The 16,170-nt window shown below is 32.1% G+C and overlaps 1 protein-coding gene across 1 annotated transcript; it reads right to left on the bottom strand.

Moving 5' to 3' along the window:
• Window positions 1–10,455: 10,455 nt before the first annotated feature.
• LOC142542667 (plant UBX domain-containing protein 4-like) lies at window positions 10,456–13,695 on the bottom strand. The gene is made up of 4 exons (XM_075649426.1): window positions 13,436–13,695; window positions 12,350–12,635; window positions 12,027–12,122; window positions 10,456–11,132 (listed from the first exon to the last, which is right to left on the bottom strand). Exons 1-4 carry the CDS (start codon window positions 13,576–13,578, stop codon window positions 10,752–10,754), a joined length of 906 nt encoding a protein of 301 aa, XP_075505541.1. The 5' UTR covers window positions 13,579–13,695; the 3' UTR covers window positions 10,456–10,751.
• Window positions 13,696–16,170: the final 2,475 nt, after the last annotated feature.

Consider the following 16,170-nt stretch of genomic DNA (forward strand, 5'->3'; position numbering starts at 1 on the left):
ATTTTAATTACATTTCAAACTTTCCGTCAGTTACAAAATTGAATTATTTTTGTAAATAGATAAATATTCTTCCTCCCATGCTGGGGAGATTGTTGTGTTTGTAAAGTAATAAAAAGTCGAAAGAAGCAAATACATTTTCTGTGAGAAATGATGAAAAAACAAAACAGCATATATACTCTAAAAAACTGAGAGTTTGTGGCTGTGGGGCAGCCGTCTCCTTAGCTTGTCTCCAACCTCTCTCCATTTAATTTTAAACTTATTACACCGACTCGACGAATCTCTTTTCGGCCTTCTCCTTCTGTGCGTCAACAGCTAGCTACATATGAACATTTTTGTTTCTGCTCAAAATATATGATTGCATATTAAATAAATGCATATACCTATATTGTTTTAATAGCTATATTGTTTATTTATTTCTACTTATTATATGAAAGCGCTATGGTTATTTTTCAAAGGGTTTGAAAAATATTTCAATATTTAAATGTTATTTGGTTTTATAAAAAACGCAGGTACATTAGATTTCTTGATTTCTTTTCAAGTTACAAATCCAAATTAAACGACATTTGACAAGAAATTAAATTCAGAATAATGCTTATATATGTCAGTTCTTGATCGAATCAATTGCGTTACTAACTTGAACAGGCGTAGACTCAAAGTTTAGGCAGACTTAGCATTCAGGGCTCAGCTTCATTAGTACGTAGATTTTGCTGGCGTTGTAATTAAGAAAAAGCAGATTTTTTAAAGGTTAGATTAGATATATGTCACCTAAATTCATCAATATATATATATATATATATATATAAGAAAAACGTGACACATAGCGTGTACAAATTGAAATTGACGACGGCCAAGAAAATTAAGTTACGTACACGAATCTTCTTTTGAAATTCATGCTCCCAAATTTTCTCGTTTATGGTATGAGATGCCTATAAATAGCAACGATTGAGATCTCTAAGCACACACATCTCATAAGAAATATACACCATCTACGGAGAACGTGAAGTGCTTAGAAGACTTCAACCATAAGGAACTCAGAGAAATCAAAAATTTTCAATGGCCGGAGGTAATTCTCGATCCGCTTCCGTATATTATATATCATGTTTATATACGTGCAAAACATGATTTTTGAAAAAAATTTCTAACATTTGGTATCAGAGTCAGTGATACCTTTACCTTGAAAATTTGTTTTCTGAAAAATACGCGATATCATAAAATTTCTTTTGAAGCTTTTGTATATGAAACTTACCTGGAATTTGTTCTCGGCTGCATCTTGAAGATGAAAATATTACGTTTTCTGATTTCTGAAAATTTTTTGAGAAAAGAAATTTTCAGACGAAGGGAAAATTTTATTCCAGAGAGAATGAAGATGATCGATATAATGAAGATGCCTTTGTGATTGAATCAATTATAAAATCCATGCGTGATTGAACCATTATCAAATGCCTTTGTGATTGAATCCAACATGCCACGTAAAGTCATCAGAAAAATTAAATGCATGCAAATTTTATATTATTTTAATTTTTTTTTTAAAAAATTAAATTAAATGTGAGACCCACGAAAATTGACAAAATTGTCAATTCTCGGTAATGTTTTTTAATTATTATTATTATTATTATTTAATAATAATAATTAATTAATAAATAATGATTAATGTGTTATTAGGTTATATGTTTAATTCGGTATACATATAACATTTGGTTAAATAATTTGTACACATTAAAATAATTTGAAGTTCGATGCAATTTTCAATACATTTTAAGAAATTATTTTTGCATGTTAGATATTGTGTCAAATATTATGGATATTTATTTGATATGGACCTGCAAATTTAATATTATATTTGCATTTATTTTGAAGTTTTTTTTTAAATGCAAATTGTATTGAAAATTTTTTTTGGTAAATCAAAATTCACATTATGTTCATATTAAATTATATTGAGTTGTTTATAATTTGAAATGAACATATCAAGTAAGATGTGAATATAAAATTTTAAAATATTTCAGATGTTCACAAATGAACAAATAATTCTCACTTTATCACTACTCTGATAAAAGAGAAAAACTGATGAGGAGCCCACATTTTCACGTAAATGTGATCCTCACTTTATCACTACTCTGATTGAAGAGAAAAACTGATGGGAAACATATTTGTTCATATTAAGTAAAAATGTGAATATAAAGTTATTTAATGAAAAATTTAGGCTTATAAAGATTCACATAAATGTGGATAATTAAGTTGAATAATAATTATAATGTGACGTAAGAAAACATGATCCGAGGGAGTTCTTCATAGATCGGTTTAAATTGCCTTGACTAGCCACTGGTCTCCCTGAGGAATGTTGCTCTGTCTAGGAGTTAGGTATTTAAAGGGCCTTAGCCCTACCTATCTTTCCTGGGAGCACTCTTGGAAAGTGTTGATTGCGAAATAATTATTATATAAAGCATTAAGTAAAGCCAAAATTTTGTCCGGTGAACGGTATAATTTTAAATAATTGAGGAATAGTCACAACATCCTTAATTATGAAAAATTATACATTAAGAGGATTTGGATCACATAATGGACAACAATTGTAATTAATTATATAGACATAATAAATTTTTTCCCACAGAAATTTTTATTATATTTATATAACTAATTAGGTTAAAATATCAAATTATATTTTTCTTAATTTACCCACAGGAGTTAAGAAAAATACATTTTGATAGTTTTATCGTAAAGTTATAGAAAAATCTTATTGAATTAAAATTTTAGCCCACAGACAAATTTTATGTCACTAGATTTTTTAAAAACATGAATTACATTGGTAAAACATGATATTGTCTCAAAATTTTAAGCATATTATATTTTGTGAAGTTATGCAACCTGCGAGTTTTTCTGATATGAAATGTGACATTTCCGATCTAAAGGGCGATAATTATAAAATTTGGAAAGAAAGAATTCTTCTTCAATTGGGGTGGATGGATATTGATTATGCTATACGGAAAGACGAACCATCTGCTATTACTGAAAACAACATTCCGGATGATGTTGATCTTTGTGAAAAATGGGAGCGATCTAATCGAATCTGCGTAATGTTCATAAAGACCAAAATCTCTGCTGGTATGCGTGGTTCTGTCGATCAGCATAATAATGTCAGAGAATTACTGAAGGCTATTGATGAACAGTTTCAGTCTTCAGATAAAGCACTTGCCAGTACCCTAATTATGGAATTCTCTTCATTAAGGCTCACCAGTGTGAGAGGTGTGCGAGAACACATCATGAAAATGCGGGACATGGCGGCTCGGCTCAAGACACTTGAAGTGGAAATGTCTGAGACTTTTCTTGTGCACTACATTTTATGCACTCTTCCACAGCAATATGGACCCTTCAAAATTTCTTACAACACACATAAGGATAAATGGTCAATCAATGAATTAATGACCATGTGTGTTCAAGAGGAAGGAATGTTGTTGATGGAAACGAGTGATAATGTATTTATGACCACGCAAGGAAAGTACAAGAAGCAAGTCAAAGTCAAGGGAAAAGGGACAGGAATAATTCCACCTCAACCTGACATTAAGAAAGAATCCAAGTGTTTCTTCTGTAAAAAGCAGGGACACATAAAGAAGGATTGTAATAAATTTAAGGATTGGCTTGAAAAGAAATGTATTCCTACTTCATTTGTCTGTTATGAATATAATATAGTTAATAATATTTGTAACACATGGTGGATTGATTCTGGTTCTACAATCCATGTTACAAATACCTTGCAGGGTATGCAAAACCTAAGGAAGCCAATAGAAAATGAGCGAAGCATCTATTCAGGAAACAAGATGTCTTCGCATGTGGAGGCTATTGAGACTTGCTGTCTAGTGTTGAATAGTGGTTATATTTTAAAATTGGAAAAAACTTTTTACGTTCCTAGTTTTTATAGGAATTTAATTTTAGATTTCAAAACTTGTACACCTTGATTATTCATTTCAGTTTTTGAATAAATCAATAAATTTGTTTTATAAATCAAATCTTATTGGAAATGGTACAATGGTTGATGGTCTTTTCTCTATTTCTTTACAAAATAATAACACCACTATGCATGTTCAAGGAGGTATTAAAAGATGTGTTATAAATGAAGATTCCTCTATATTGTGACATCGGAGATTGGGACACATCTCCATAGAGAGAATTAAAATATTAGTAAATGATGGAGTACTCAGTACTTTAGATTTTACTGATTTTGAGACTTGTGTGTACTGCATTAAGGGAAAGCAAACCAATAAGTCTAAAAAGGGTGCCAAGAGGAGTACAGAAATATTAAAAATCATACATTCAGATATATGTTGTCCAGATATGGACATGCAAAGTCCGAAATACTTTATCTCTTTCATTGATGATTATTCACGATACATGTATATCTACATGCTTCATAATAAAAACGAAACACTTGAAGCCTTTAAGGTTTTTAAGGCTGAAGTGGAGAAGCAATGTGGAAAACATATTAAGATCGTGAGAACTGATAGAGGTGGAGAATATTACGGTAAATACACTGAGAATGGACAGGCACCTGGTCCGTTTGCGAAGTTTCTCCAAGAACATGGGATTGTTGCCCAATATACTATGCCTGGTTCTCCGGACCAAAATGGCGTAGCTGAGAGGAGAAACCTGAACATTATTGGACATGGTGAGGAGCATGTTTAGTAGCACTAAACTTCCCAAATCCTTGTGGACTGAAGCTCTTAAGACAGCTGTGTATATATTAAATCGAGTTCCAACTAAGGCTGTCTCAAAGACGTCATTTGAGTTATTTAAAGGTTGGAAACCGAGTTTGCAACATATACGCATTTGGGGTTGTCCTTCTGAAATAAGAGTTTACAACCCACATGAAAAGAAACTAGACCCAAGAACTATAAGTGGATATTTCATTGGGTATGCCGAAAAATCCAAAGGCTACAGATTCTATTGTCCATCTCACAATACTAGAATTGTGGAATCAAGAAATGCAAAATTTCTTGAAAATGAATTAATTAGTGGGAGTGATCATGACATATTTTTTGAGAATGATCACATTAATGCACAACCCTCTTATTCAAATGACAGATTGGTCGTTATCCACATCCCTCAAGACCAAATGGGTGTTAGACAACCACTTACTGAAGTTACACAAATTGCTGATGAAAATCCAGTAGATCGAGTTGTTAATGAAGAACAACAAGAAATTGTTGATCAACCAAACAACCTAAGGAGATCTACTAGAATTAGAAGATCAACTATATCTAGTGATTATGTTGTGTATTTACAAGAATCGAATTTTAACATCGGAGCCGAAAATGATCCTGAAACGTTTTCACAAGCCATGAGTTGTAATGAGTCAAAACTATGGTTTAATGCTATGAAAGAAGAGATGAATTCTATGGCAGTTAATGGAATCTGGGATCTTGTTCAGTTGCCTGATGGTGTAAGAGCCATTGGATGTAAATGGGTCTTCAAAACAAAGAAAGACTCATTAGGCAACATTGAAAGGTATAAAGCAAGACTCGTTGCTAAAGGATTCAGTCAACAGGAAGGAATCGATTATAAGGAGACTTTTTCTCCTGTATCTAAAAAAGATTCTCTTCGTATCATTCTAGCATTAGTTGCACATTTTGACTTGGATTTACAACAAATGGATGTGAAAACAGCTTTTCTCAATGGAGAACTAGAGGAAGATGTTTATATGAAGCAACCTGTAGGATTCTTCTCTAGTAATGGTGAGCAATTGGTATGTAAGCTTAAGAAATCTATATATGGATTGAAACAAGCTTTCCGTCAATGGTATTTAAAATTTCATGATGTTATCTCTTCATTTGGATTCGTTGAGAACCTCATGGATCAATGTATATACCAGAAGGTCAGTGGGAGTAAGATTTGTTTCCTTATTCTATATGTGGATGATATATTACTTGCAACCAATTATAAGGGTTTGTTATATAAGGTGAAACAATTTCTCTCTAAAAACTTTGATATGAAGGATATGGGTGATGCATCTTATGTGATTGGCATTAAGATACATAGAGACAGAATTCGAGGAATTATAGGTCTGTCTCAAGAAACCTATATCAACAAAGTTTTAGAGAGATATCGGATGAAAGATTGTTCACCAAGTATAGCTCCCGTTGTGAAAGGCGATAAATTCAATTTGAGCCAATGCCCAAAGAATGATCTAGAGCGGGAACAAATGAAAAACATTCCTTATACTTCTGTTGTTGGAAGCTTGATGTATGCTCAGGTTTGCACTAGACCTGACACTGCATTTATTGTTGGGATGTTGGGAAGATATCAGAGTAATCCAGGTTTAGATCACTGGAAAGCTGCAAAGAAAGTAATGAGGTACCTTCAAGGGACCAAAGATTATATGCTTATGTTCAGACGAACTAAGAATTGGGAAGTAATAGGCTACTCTGATTCAGACTACGCTGGCTGCATTGATTCAAGAAAATCCACTTCAGGATATATTTTCATGCTAGCTGGTGGAGCTGTATCTTGGAGGAGTGCGAAACAGACATTGACTGCTACTTCCACTATGGAAGCTGAGTTCGTAGCTTGTTTTGAGGCAACCTCACATGGTGTATGGTTGAAGAGTTTCATTTCAGGGCTTAGAATTATGGATTCTATATCTAGGCCATTAAGAATATATTGTGACAATTCAGCTGCTGTTTTATGGCTAAAAATAACAAAAGTGGTAGTCGAAGCAAGCACATCGACATTAAGTATTTAGCCATAAGAGAACGTGTTAAAGATAAGAAGTTACTTATCGAGCACATTAGCACTGAATTGATGATTGCAGATCCTTTGACTAAAGGCATGCCACCATTGAAATTTAAGAATCATACAGAAAGAATGGGACTTGGTTCCTTTACGTAATTTTGTTGTAAGAACAAATTTAATGAAACTATGATGTGATATTTTCTCATATTTGTTGTTCACACATTCAGTTATTCGAGAAATATCGATAAAGTTGGACCTCGAATAAATATAGGGTTTATTCATTAAGTTATTTGAGAGATATAATACATTGTGATACATGGAAGATAATAATCTCTTTTAGATAACCTATCGCCATGATTCATGTATTTTATTTTCTCCTATGGTAAATGAGATATATGTGTCAAGTAGGAGAATGTAAGAAAAACGTGACACATAGCGTGTACAAATTGAAATTGGCGACGACCAAGAAAATTAAGTTACGTACACGAATCTTCTTTTGAAATTCATGCTCCCAAATTTTCTCGTTGATGATATGAGATGCCTATAAATAGCAACGATTGAGGTCCCTAAGCACACACATCTCATAAGAAATATACACCATCTACGGAGAACGTGAAGTGCTTAGAAGGCTTCAACCATAAGGAACTCAGAGAAATAAAAAATTTTCAATGGCCGGAGGTAATTCTCGATCCGCTTCCGCATATTATATATCATGTTTATATACGTGCAAAACATGATTTTTGAGAAAAATTTCTAACAATATATATATTATTTATTTATTATTGTTATTTTATTAAAATGAGTTAAAAAGGGTATAATTTACAGCTGCTTGTTAGGGCATCCGCATCCGTCGGAATTAATTCATGTTAATAACTCTCCATCTCATCAAAAATGATGGGGTCCACGAGCCACATATTCATTACATTAACACTTCCCCATTATTAACACACACCCACATTCATTTAATTTCAACTTTCATTATTTATGGGTCCCACTGTCCACTTACTCATTTTTTTTTATTTTTAATATTTCAATATCTTTCTAATATTTTTAAAATTTTACAACAAATATTACTAAAAATAAATAGTATTATTATTTTAAAAATAACTTAATTCTAATATTCATTAAAATATTATTAAGAAATGAAAAAAAAGTTGGACTCTTTTATTTAAAATATTATTCAACACAATCTCTTTAAAAAAAACACAAAATACAAAGAAAACGAATTACGATAATCGAATATAGCCGTTGGTGCATAATTTTGCCGTTTGAAAATAGCCGTTGGTGATAATTAGTGACGGTTTTGCACATAGCGACGGGTGTTAAAAAACCGTCGCAAATAGCGACCGTTTTTTAAAAAAAAACAGACGCTTTTCACTTTGCGACGGTTTACGAAAAACCGTCGCAAAGTTGCGATGGTTTATGAAAAACCGTTGCAAATTTCGAAATAACGCCGTTCATTCTGATGAATTTCTTGGCTGCCATGTCAGCCAAGATTATTAATTCTTGCGCCCATATTGGTGGGCGAAAATTAATATTACCACCCATTAACCAACCAATGTGGGTGGCCTTATACAAGTACATTCACATTTTTTAAAAAATAGATATAGAGGTATATTATATTATTTTGTACTTAATCAAATATAGGGAAAGCTAGCTAGGGTTTATTCCAATAAAGTTTTTGTCGTAAGTTTGTATTTTGCTTTGTGTCACGTCCATCACAGTTTGCCTCTGCGCCACTATCACGGCAAAGAAAATGAGAAAAGAAAAGAAATTACCTTAAAACAACGCCTATAGATGCATGTCACAACCACGAGTAAATTTTTCATGTAATTGTTATTTGGCTAATGTTAATCTAATCTAATCAAATCTAATCTAATTAACATGTTAAAAAATCAAAATTTATGTTATTAGAATTTCTATATATAGCTAAAAAAATCAATCAATTGCATTCTATTATAGATTTTGATAAACATTTAAATTTAATTATTTATTGCGATTTGGCATTATCATCAATATTTCTTCATTTACACAAAAGAGCTAGTAGTCATCAAAGTATTAATCAAATTTGAAAAGATTTAATAAGATGTTTTGTCTGTTTCAATATATTATAAATTTGTATGCACGGATGTTTCCAACCTTTTGACTTCAATAAGTTAACATAATCATGAATTATTTGTTTTAGTACTTTACTTTCTTTTTTTCCTCCAAATGAAGCCACAATTAGTACCCGATCCTTATTAAGTATCAACCTTTTGAGTTAAACTAAGAAAATCTACACTTTTATCAAGATTACGAGAAAGAGAAACCCCTTTCTATAGGATGATGCTCAGTGGGTGGAAACAAACATAAAATATATATACTGGTATTTTATATATATATATATATATATATATAAAGTGTCCCAATGAATCATAAACACAAGTTGATTTGATTTTTATACAGGGTATTAATATATAGATCTCTTCCCTTTGGACACTTATTTGAATGATTATGACAGTAAAAATAAAGCTTCATGTGGTTTTATTATTACAGACATCAGTTATTGATTATGTGATTATCCCATTAAAATCATTCTTTTATTATTTCAGTTCTCTTTTACAAACTGTTGTATATTTCAAATATATACATCTGGAGACTATATTGTTGGTGATATAGCGCAGCAAACAGACATTCTTCCAAAGTACAAAACAATTAGTTTAGGCAATGTTTTACTGGAGAAATAATATATTCACCATGGTTGGTGGCACAGTCCTGGTGATCAATGTTTCACATTTTATTGAAAAATAGCATAACCTTCTGATTGTCCTAATACATTTTAGCTGAACAAAAATTAAGCTGAAGTCATGTAACAATCGAAAGTAAACCAAATTCATGCCTTTTAGGTTTTAGCATCAATGAATTTTTTTTATTTTTTTTTGAAATTTCATAAAACTGTCTAGGAATAATGAATTTTCATTACTCAAGAAAATATTTGAACTAAATGAGTAAACCAATCTAAAATGCCCGAAAACTAGTTGGTCTCGTTCCATTACGGCTTAGCATGATTTTGTCATTTGCAATATGTAGCTTATGGATTATGCAACAAAAGGGCCATCGGTCTATTGTATGCTTTTTGCATGACAAGACTCGTAAAAGACAAAACTCCACTAGCTTGCAAGGTGGTGTTTGGTTTCTTCTCTCGATATAAGCAAATATTCTTTGGTAGATGATTGGTATAAATTGGGGGGACCCTTGTCCATCGAAACTCCACAGGGTTTTTATATAAAAAAATATCTTGAAGGAAGGATGCTACAATTTGAGGGTATCTCTTTTGGCCGACATGCCATCTTTTTTCCCTCTAATTTAATCCACTTTGAGTGGAGAAGAACTATTACCGATGTTAGATGCCTCTCTATGCCACGGATCATGTTCTTAGGGTTACATGATTTGATCTTTTGAAGAATTAAAAGTAAAATTTAACAATATAAGCCCCCAAAAAACAAGGATGAAATATTCTTTTTTTACATTTGCATCAGTGCACGTAGAGAAAAAAGTAAAAAACTAATTAAAAATCTTCAGATGGAAGGAAGCCATCACAGTGACTGGTTGTGATGCGTGGGAGGAGCTATTCAAACTCAAATTTTATTATTTTTATAATTTGATATACCAGCGTTCCTTCAAAATAACCTGCAAACGTAGGAGCATATCAAGCCCTTTCCAAAATCATTACACTTCCGGCGAACAACATGAATCTTCAATCAATGAAGGGAAAGCAATATATAAATTTGTCGCAATAACATCATAAAATAGTCTTCGTTGACGACTTTCACCAGATCCTTAGCTGGAAATATATATTGTACACAGACAACCAAGAACACAGGTTCAAGAAAAATGGCAGGATGATGAGCACAAATGCAAATCCAGAAACAGTGTCACACCCTGCTGCAACTCAAAGTCCTGACCTTAATTTAAACAGTATCTTTAAAAGTATCTTTCAGATTACGTTTGGCTTTCAGATGAATGAGGCACAATTGAATTTAATTAGCTATTCAGGATTTCTGAATAACAACTGAATTCAGCAAACCAGCTTGTTCAATCGTCTGGGAGTGATCGCTGAGGATTTTCGGAGGAAATCCAACACTCTGCAACTGATAGGTTCTGGATCCTCCGGTCCTAGATGCATCAATGAAGGATCGGATATCAGCTATTGTGTGGTGGTGATTGAAGTGTGCAACCATACGGGTTCCATCAGCAAGCCTAAGTTGAATTGCAGTGGATGGTTGAGATCTATCCACCACAAGTCCCGGTGAAGGGGATGGAGCACCATGGAGGGTAGAAAGTCCAGTTGTCTCAGGAACGGGTTCAGTTGCAGAGCTACTACCTAGAGTTCTTCCAACACCTTGAAATGGAACACGAGGTGCCTCTATTTCCTGCAAGTACTTACAGAAATGTTATATAACTTTTCTTCAATGAGTTCTACACGCACATTGTCACACACAATCACCAAGATTTGAATCTAACATGTTTCAAAGTCATGAAACACTACAAAATTTGCGATGAAACACAAAGGTATGAGCAGAGGACAAGGTGAAGAAAAAACACAAGTGCCTTTTGCTTGAATTGGGTTCTTTACTTTGACTTCACATATTTTTACTTCCTTGACTTGATAAATCCACTTCTTAACTGTCCCAAATCCTCCTAAAAAATTAGCTTTCTGAAGAACGGATGCATTTGCATTTAGGATGGGATGGGGAAACAGCATACAATGCAACTTAAATGTAGGAGTCGTCGGAAATGCACACCCATTCATGTTCAGTTAGACCACAAAGGTTCGGACATGGAGTTTTCTGTAGTAGTAGACATGGAGTTTTTTTAAACGTAATAAACCAAGAAAAAATGGAACAGAATCAGGAAAGAGTTTCGATTCTGAAGAAGCTTTCATATAAGACAGAATAACTAAATACATAAAAACTTGAAAAGTATAAGCATTTGCCTACTCAAAGATGATAGGGCTCCAATGATTTGCAACATAGCATTCAAAAATGAAGAGGGTCGGTAGGCTTTGAAATTGCATGCCTTCTCTAGATGAAAGCTAACCAATAACATTAAGTGATTTGGGTTATATAATTTTTCTAATTTTCAGTATATCTAAAGGCCTTTGATGATTTTTGTTTCTTGTTTGCACCTATATTTAAACTGACAAGAAGAGAATATCTTTTCTTTCTTAAAGAAAAATAAAAACAAACAGCTCATGCGCTTTTCAATTAAAAAAAAAAGAGTATTGGAGCGAATGGAACACATAAAATGAGTCGGTTTGCACTCACAGGGCGGTTCTCTTCCCTCCTTATGAGGTTAACATGAACAGAGGCTCTCCTGTCAGCAGGTTCCAGCTCTTTGGGGCACTCAGATTTTCTGATACTCTGCAACAGGATATTACTAGACACCGTCACAACCATAAACGGGCCCTCAACTTTTGAACATAAACATCAGGAATTTGGTGGATTAATGGTGCCTATTCTATATTTAGTGAAAGTAAGAACAAATTCTGAAAACGTGCAAAAACAAAACAAATAATGTAGCTCAAAAGTTTCCTCTTTTGATTAATTCTTGCATCAATAACCATTTTTTCATCTACATTGCTTGATACCTCCAGAAAAGGAGCATTTTCAGGGTCATCCAACCTCCTCAAAGGGCCATCATCAACAGTGAAACCATTTCTCCAGAAAACAATGTTGTGAACGACTGACTCCGGCTGCTGAGGCACAGGCTGAACAGTTTCGCCCGAGAGTGATCTTCCTGTCCCAGTAAAGCTTCTTGAACTTGAAGAAGGTTGAAGACTTTCCAAGGATCCTGGCACTCCACCCAATTGCCTAGCTTGGTCAAATATTGAGTCCACATCGTGGCCTTTTGACGGACCTTGGACAAGCATACCACTAAAAGTAAAATGATAATCAAGTCAGATGATTAATCACGCGTTAGACAACAGAAGAAAAAAAAATCTACAGGACAGAAAAACCATCAAGCTATGCTACAAAAGTGAAAACGAAAAACAGAAAACTCAAACAAAATTGTGCCACCTTGCAAGGCAAACAGAAAATTCAAGGGGATAGTTATGGGAAATATCATCAAGACAGCCGAGTAGTCTCTTTAATTCCTCTCTTCACTGCTAACTGATCATTTCAATATATTCATCCCAAAAACTCCCAAATACAATAGAAGGGAAAACAAATATGCACAACGACCACATATTGAGTGCCAGAGAAAATGAATAATTCTCCCCACTCCAAACTACCTAAGCGGACAGCATAGAAATATAAACATTAACTTCGAAGCCTGTGTTTTGCACTGATAACATAGTAGGCCCATCAGTAATGCAGCAGTACAAAAAACCAAATAGACCAAAAACGGAGAAAACAAGGAAGCATATTTCCATCCGAAGCTATATCAAAACTACGTCTCTTGCCCATCATGACCCACGACCCTAACTCGCAAAAAAGTCTAATTACATGAAAGTCGTACTAAATCGAGATTTTGATATCAGATCAATTCCTGAATTCAGAAGCGATAATAACATAAAAAGCTCGAATTGTCGAAAGTGCCCTACCCAATCTAATCCGGTTCAAATTCAAATAAAAACCAATTTTAGAATAAAATCAACAAAGAAATCATATCATACGCTATCAAGTAACATTAGTCTAGGTTTTTGTTTTCAATTGGGCAATCTAAAAGCGACCTCTTTTCACCGCCAGTGTAAAACTCCTGGGGTGCATCGGAATCGCTGTCGGAATCATGTGCGGAGGAGCGGTTCAAATCGGAAAGGGTTCGGATACCACCGGCCCGGCTACTTGAGGGTTTCTTGTCACGCGAAGAAGACATGTCGATGGATTCTCGAGGTTTCAGAATTAGGCAAATCTTGCTTTCCTCTGTTTCAGATTTGCAAAGAAGATCAATAAATCTCTATGCGATTCTCTTTCTTGCAAAGAGGGTTAGTGAACTTGGCTGACGTTGCATGTATTTGTATTGACATTTTAATTAATTAAATTTTTACATATATTTAAATTTTTATTTTTACATTAAAAAAAATCACACATATTATATATAGAGAAACTACAGTTTTCACACAAATAGTTTAAAAAAATTCCCTCGTTGAAATAATTGAAATGGGGGATATTTAGCATTTATTTATATTATTTTTAAAATCAAATAAAAATATATTAATTTACATAGCAATGTTAATACAAATATACACAAAAAACTATTATTTTTTTTGGATACAAATACAAAAAAGTAAAAACTTGTGTGAGACGGTCTCACGGGTCGTATTTTGTGTGACCGATCTCTTATTTGGGTCATTCATGAAAAATTATTCATTTTTAAGCTAAGAGTATTATTTTTTATTGTGAATATTGGTACGATTGACCTGTCTCACAGATAAATGGAGGTGTATTGATTATAGACTTTTATGGAGTTTAAAAGTCTAGAGGTATTCAAACTAAACTTTTATATACTTCATAAAAGTTTAGTGGTATTCAATGTAAACTTTTGTAGAATTTTAAAAAGTCATGTGGTATTCAAACTTGACTTTTAAAAACTCTACAAAAGTCTATAGGTATTCAAAATGTCAATAAACTTTTAATGACTCTATGAAATTCTATTAAATACAAGGATTATAGCCTAAGGTACAACAATAAAATGTCAACAAAAGTCTTTGATTCAACCTAAAGATTTGGATGTACATTTAATTGAGAAAAATCTCCCAAATTCAATACAAACTTTCATTTTTTTATCATCTATTTATTTTTCTTTTTATTTGTACTTTTTAAAAACATAATTAAAATTTAAATTTTTTATTAATTATTATATAACATTTTATTTTTAATTATTTTCTTTAATTTTAGTTAATCTATATATTAAATTATTGTATAAGCAAATTCATAACGATATTATACCAAAATTTTCGGTATATCGACCCAAAAAAACCTTACATTTTAAAAAAATTTATAATTTATTATTTTAAAATATTAAATATTTTAAAATTTTTGTATATTTTTCCGGTATTTCGGTATATACCAAAATTTTCAAATTGGATATCGTTACCGTACCGAAAAATTCGGTATTGTTACCGTACCGTATCGAAATCTTCGGTATACTTAAAATTCGGTAAATTCAATATTTTTTGTTATGGTAATCTCGGTATACCGAAAATTCAGTATTTTTTCCCATCCCTAACAGGGCTTGTATTGGCATGTGCTATATTATACAATTTTCTTTGAAAGAATAGTGTCAATTTGATGAATTTCAAATTGAACTAGATAATGAAGCTCAATTGTCTTCATCAGCACAAGTTTATGAAGGTGACGACTTTGATCAGTTATTTAATACTCAAAAACAACAACGAGCAAATGCTAATGCATGGAGGGATATCATAGCCAATGGAATGTAGAACGATGTTGATCAAATTGTCAGTAATGATTAGATTTTTTTTATAAAAGACTATTCATTATTTTGAGTGTTCTTTTAATAAAATTTTATTATGAACTTATAAAAATATTATTTATTAATATGCTGAATTGACATAAAGAATTGAAATTTTGATTTCAATAAATTGGATAGTTCATTTGTCGTTTTTCACAAATTAAATTGATTTAACTTTTAAGTAAGTAAAATTCATTTACATTCATAAATAAAAATAATAATTTAAAATTGAAGATGTTATCCATGTCTAATAATTATTTTAAAAAAATTAATAAAAAATAAATCACAATTATAAACTACAAAATTCACATAATTGTATGAAAAATTTTACAAAAGTCTACAAAAATCTTGAAAAAAAGTTTATAAGAGTCTATGAAATTTGTTTTACAATTCTATGAGATTCCATAAAAGTCAATAAAAATCTATCAATTCCACAAAAGTCCATCATTTAAAAAAAGTCATTAAAAATCTTTGAAAGTATAGAATGAATACATCCCCCAAAGATTTATGAGAACATATCACAAGAGACAATGTCATACAAAAATACCTAAAGTGGATTTGGATTGAGATTGTCCAACGAGCAGTATAAGTGGAAGGCGTCCAACAAAAGTGCCCAATGTAACACAGCGGACTAAGTGAAGAAGCCCAATTAGTATAAAGCTTTTGTTTAATAAATGTGCGAACTCGAAGTGGTTATTCATATCTTTTTTTTTTCATTTTTAATGTGTCATTTGTTCAAGGCAACAAATATTACTAGCGATTGAGATACATATATCTCATGTAACATAATATTATATATTTGAAATATTATTTAATCAATTTATAGAATTTGGACATTTCTATTTGAATTTTGATGTAAATATTATAATTAGTGTGTCCATACACATTATTGTGTATGACAAAAAATCTGTTTTTCTATTGAACTTAATTTCAATAAAAAAATATAATAATATTATGATAGAAAAAAGAAAAAAATTGGTATTGAAGAGAAGG

Source organism: Primulina tabacum, chromosome 4, assembly GCF_025594145.1.
Source record: "Primulina tabacum isolate GXHZ01 chromosome 4, ASM2559414v2, whole genome shotgun sequence".
Classification (NCBI taxonomy): domain Eukaryota; kingdom Viridiplantae; phylum Streptophyta; class Magnoliopsida; order Lamiales; family Gesneriaceae; genus Primulina; species Primulina tabacum.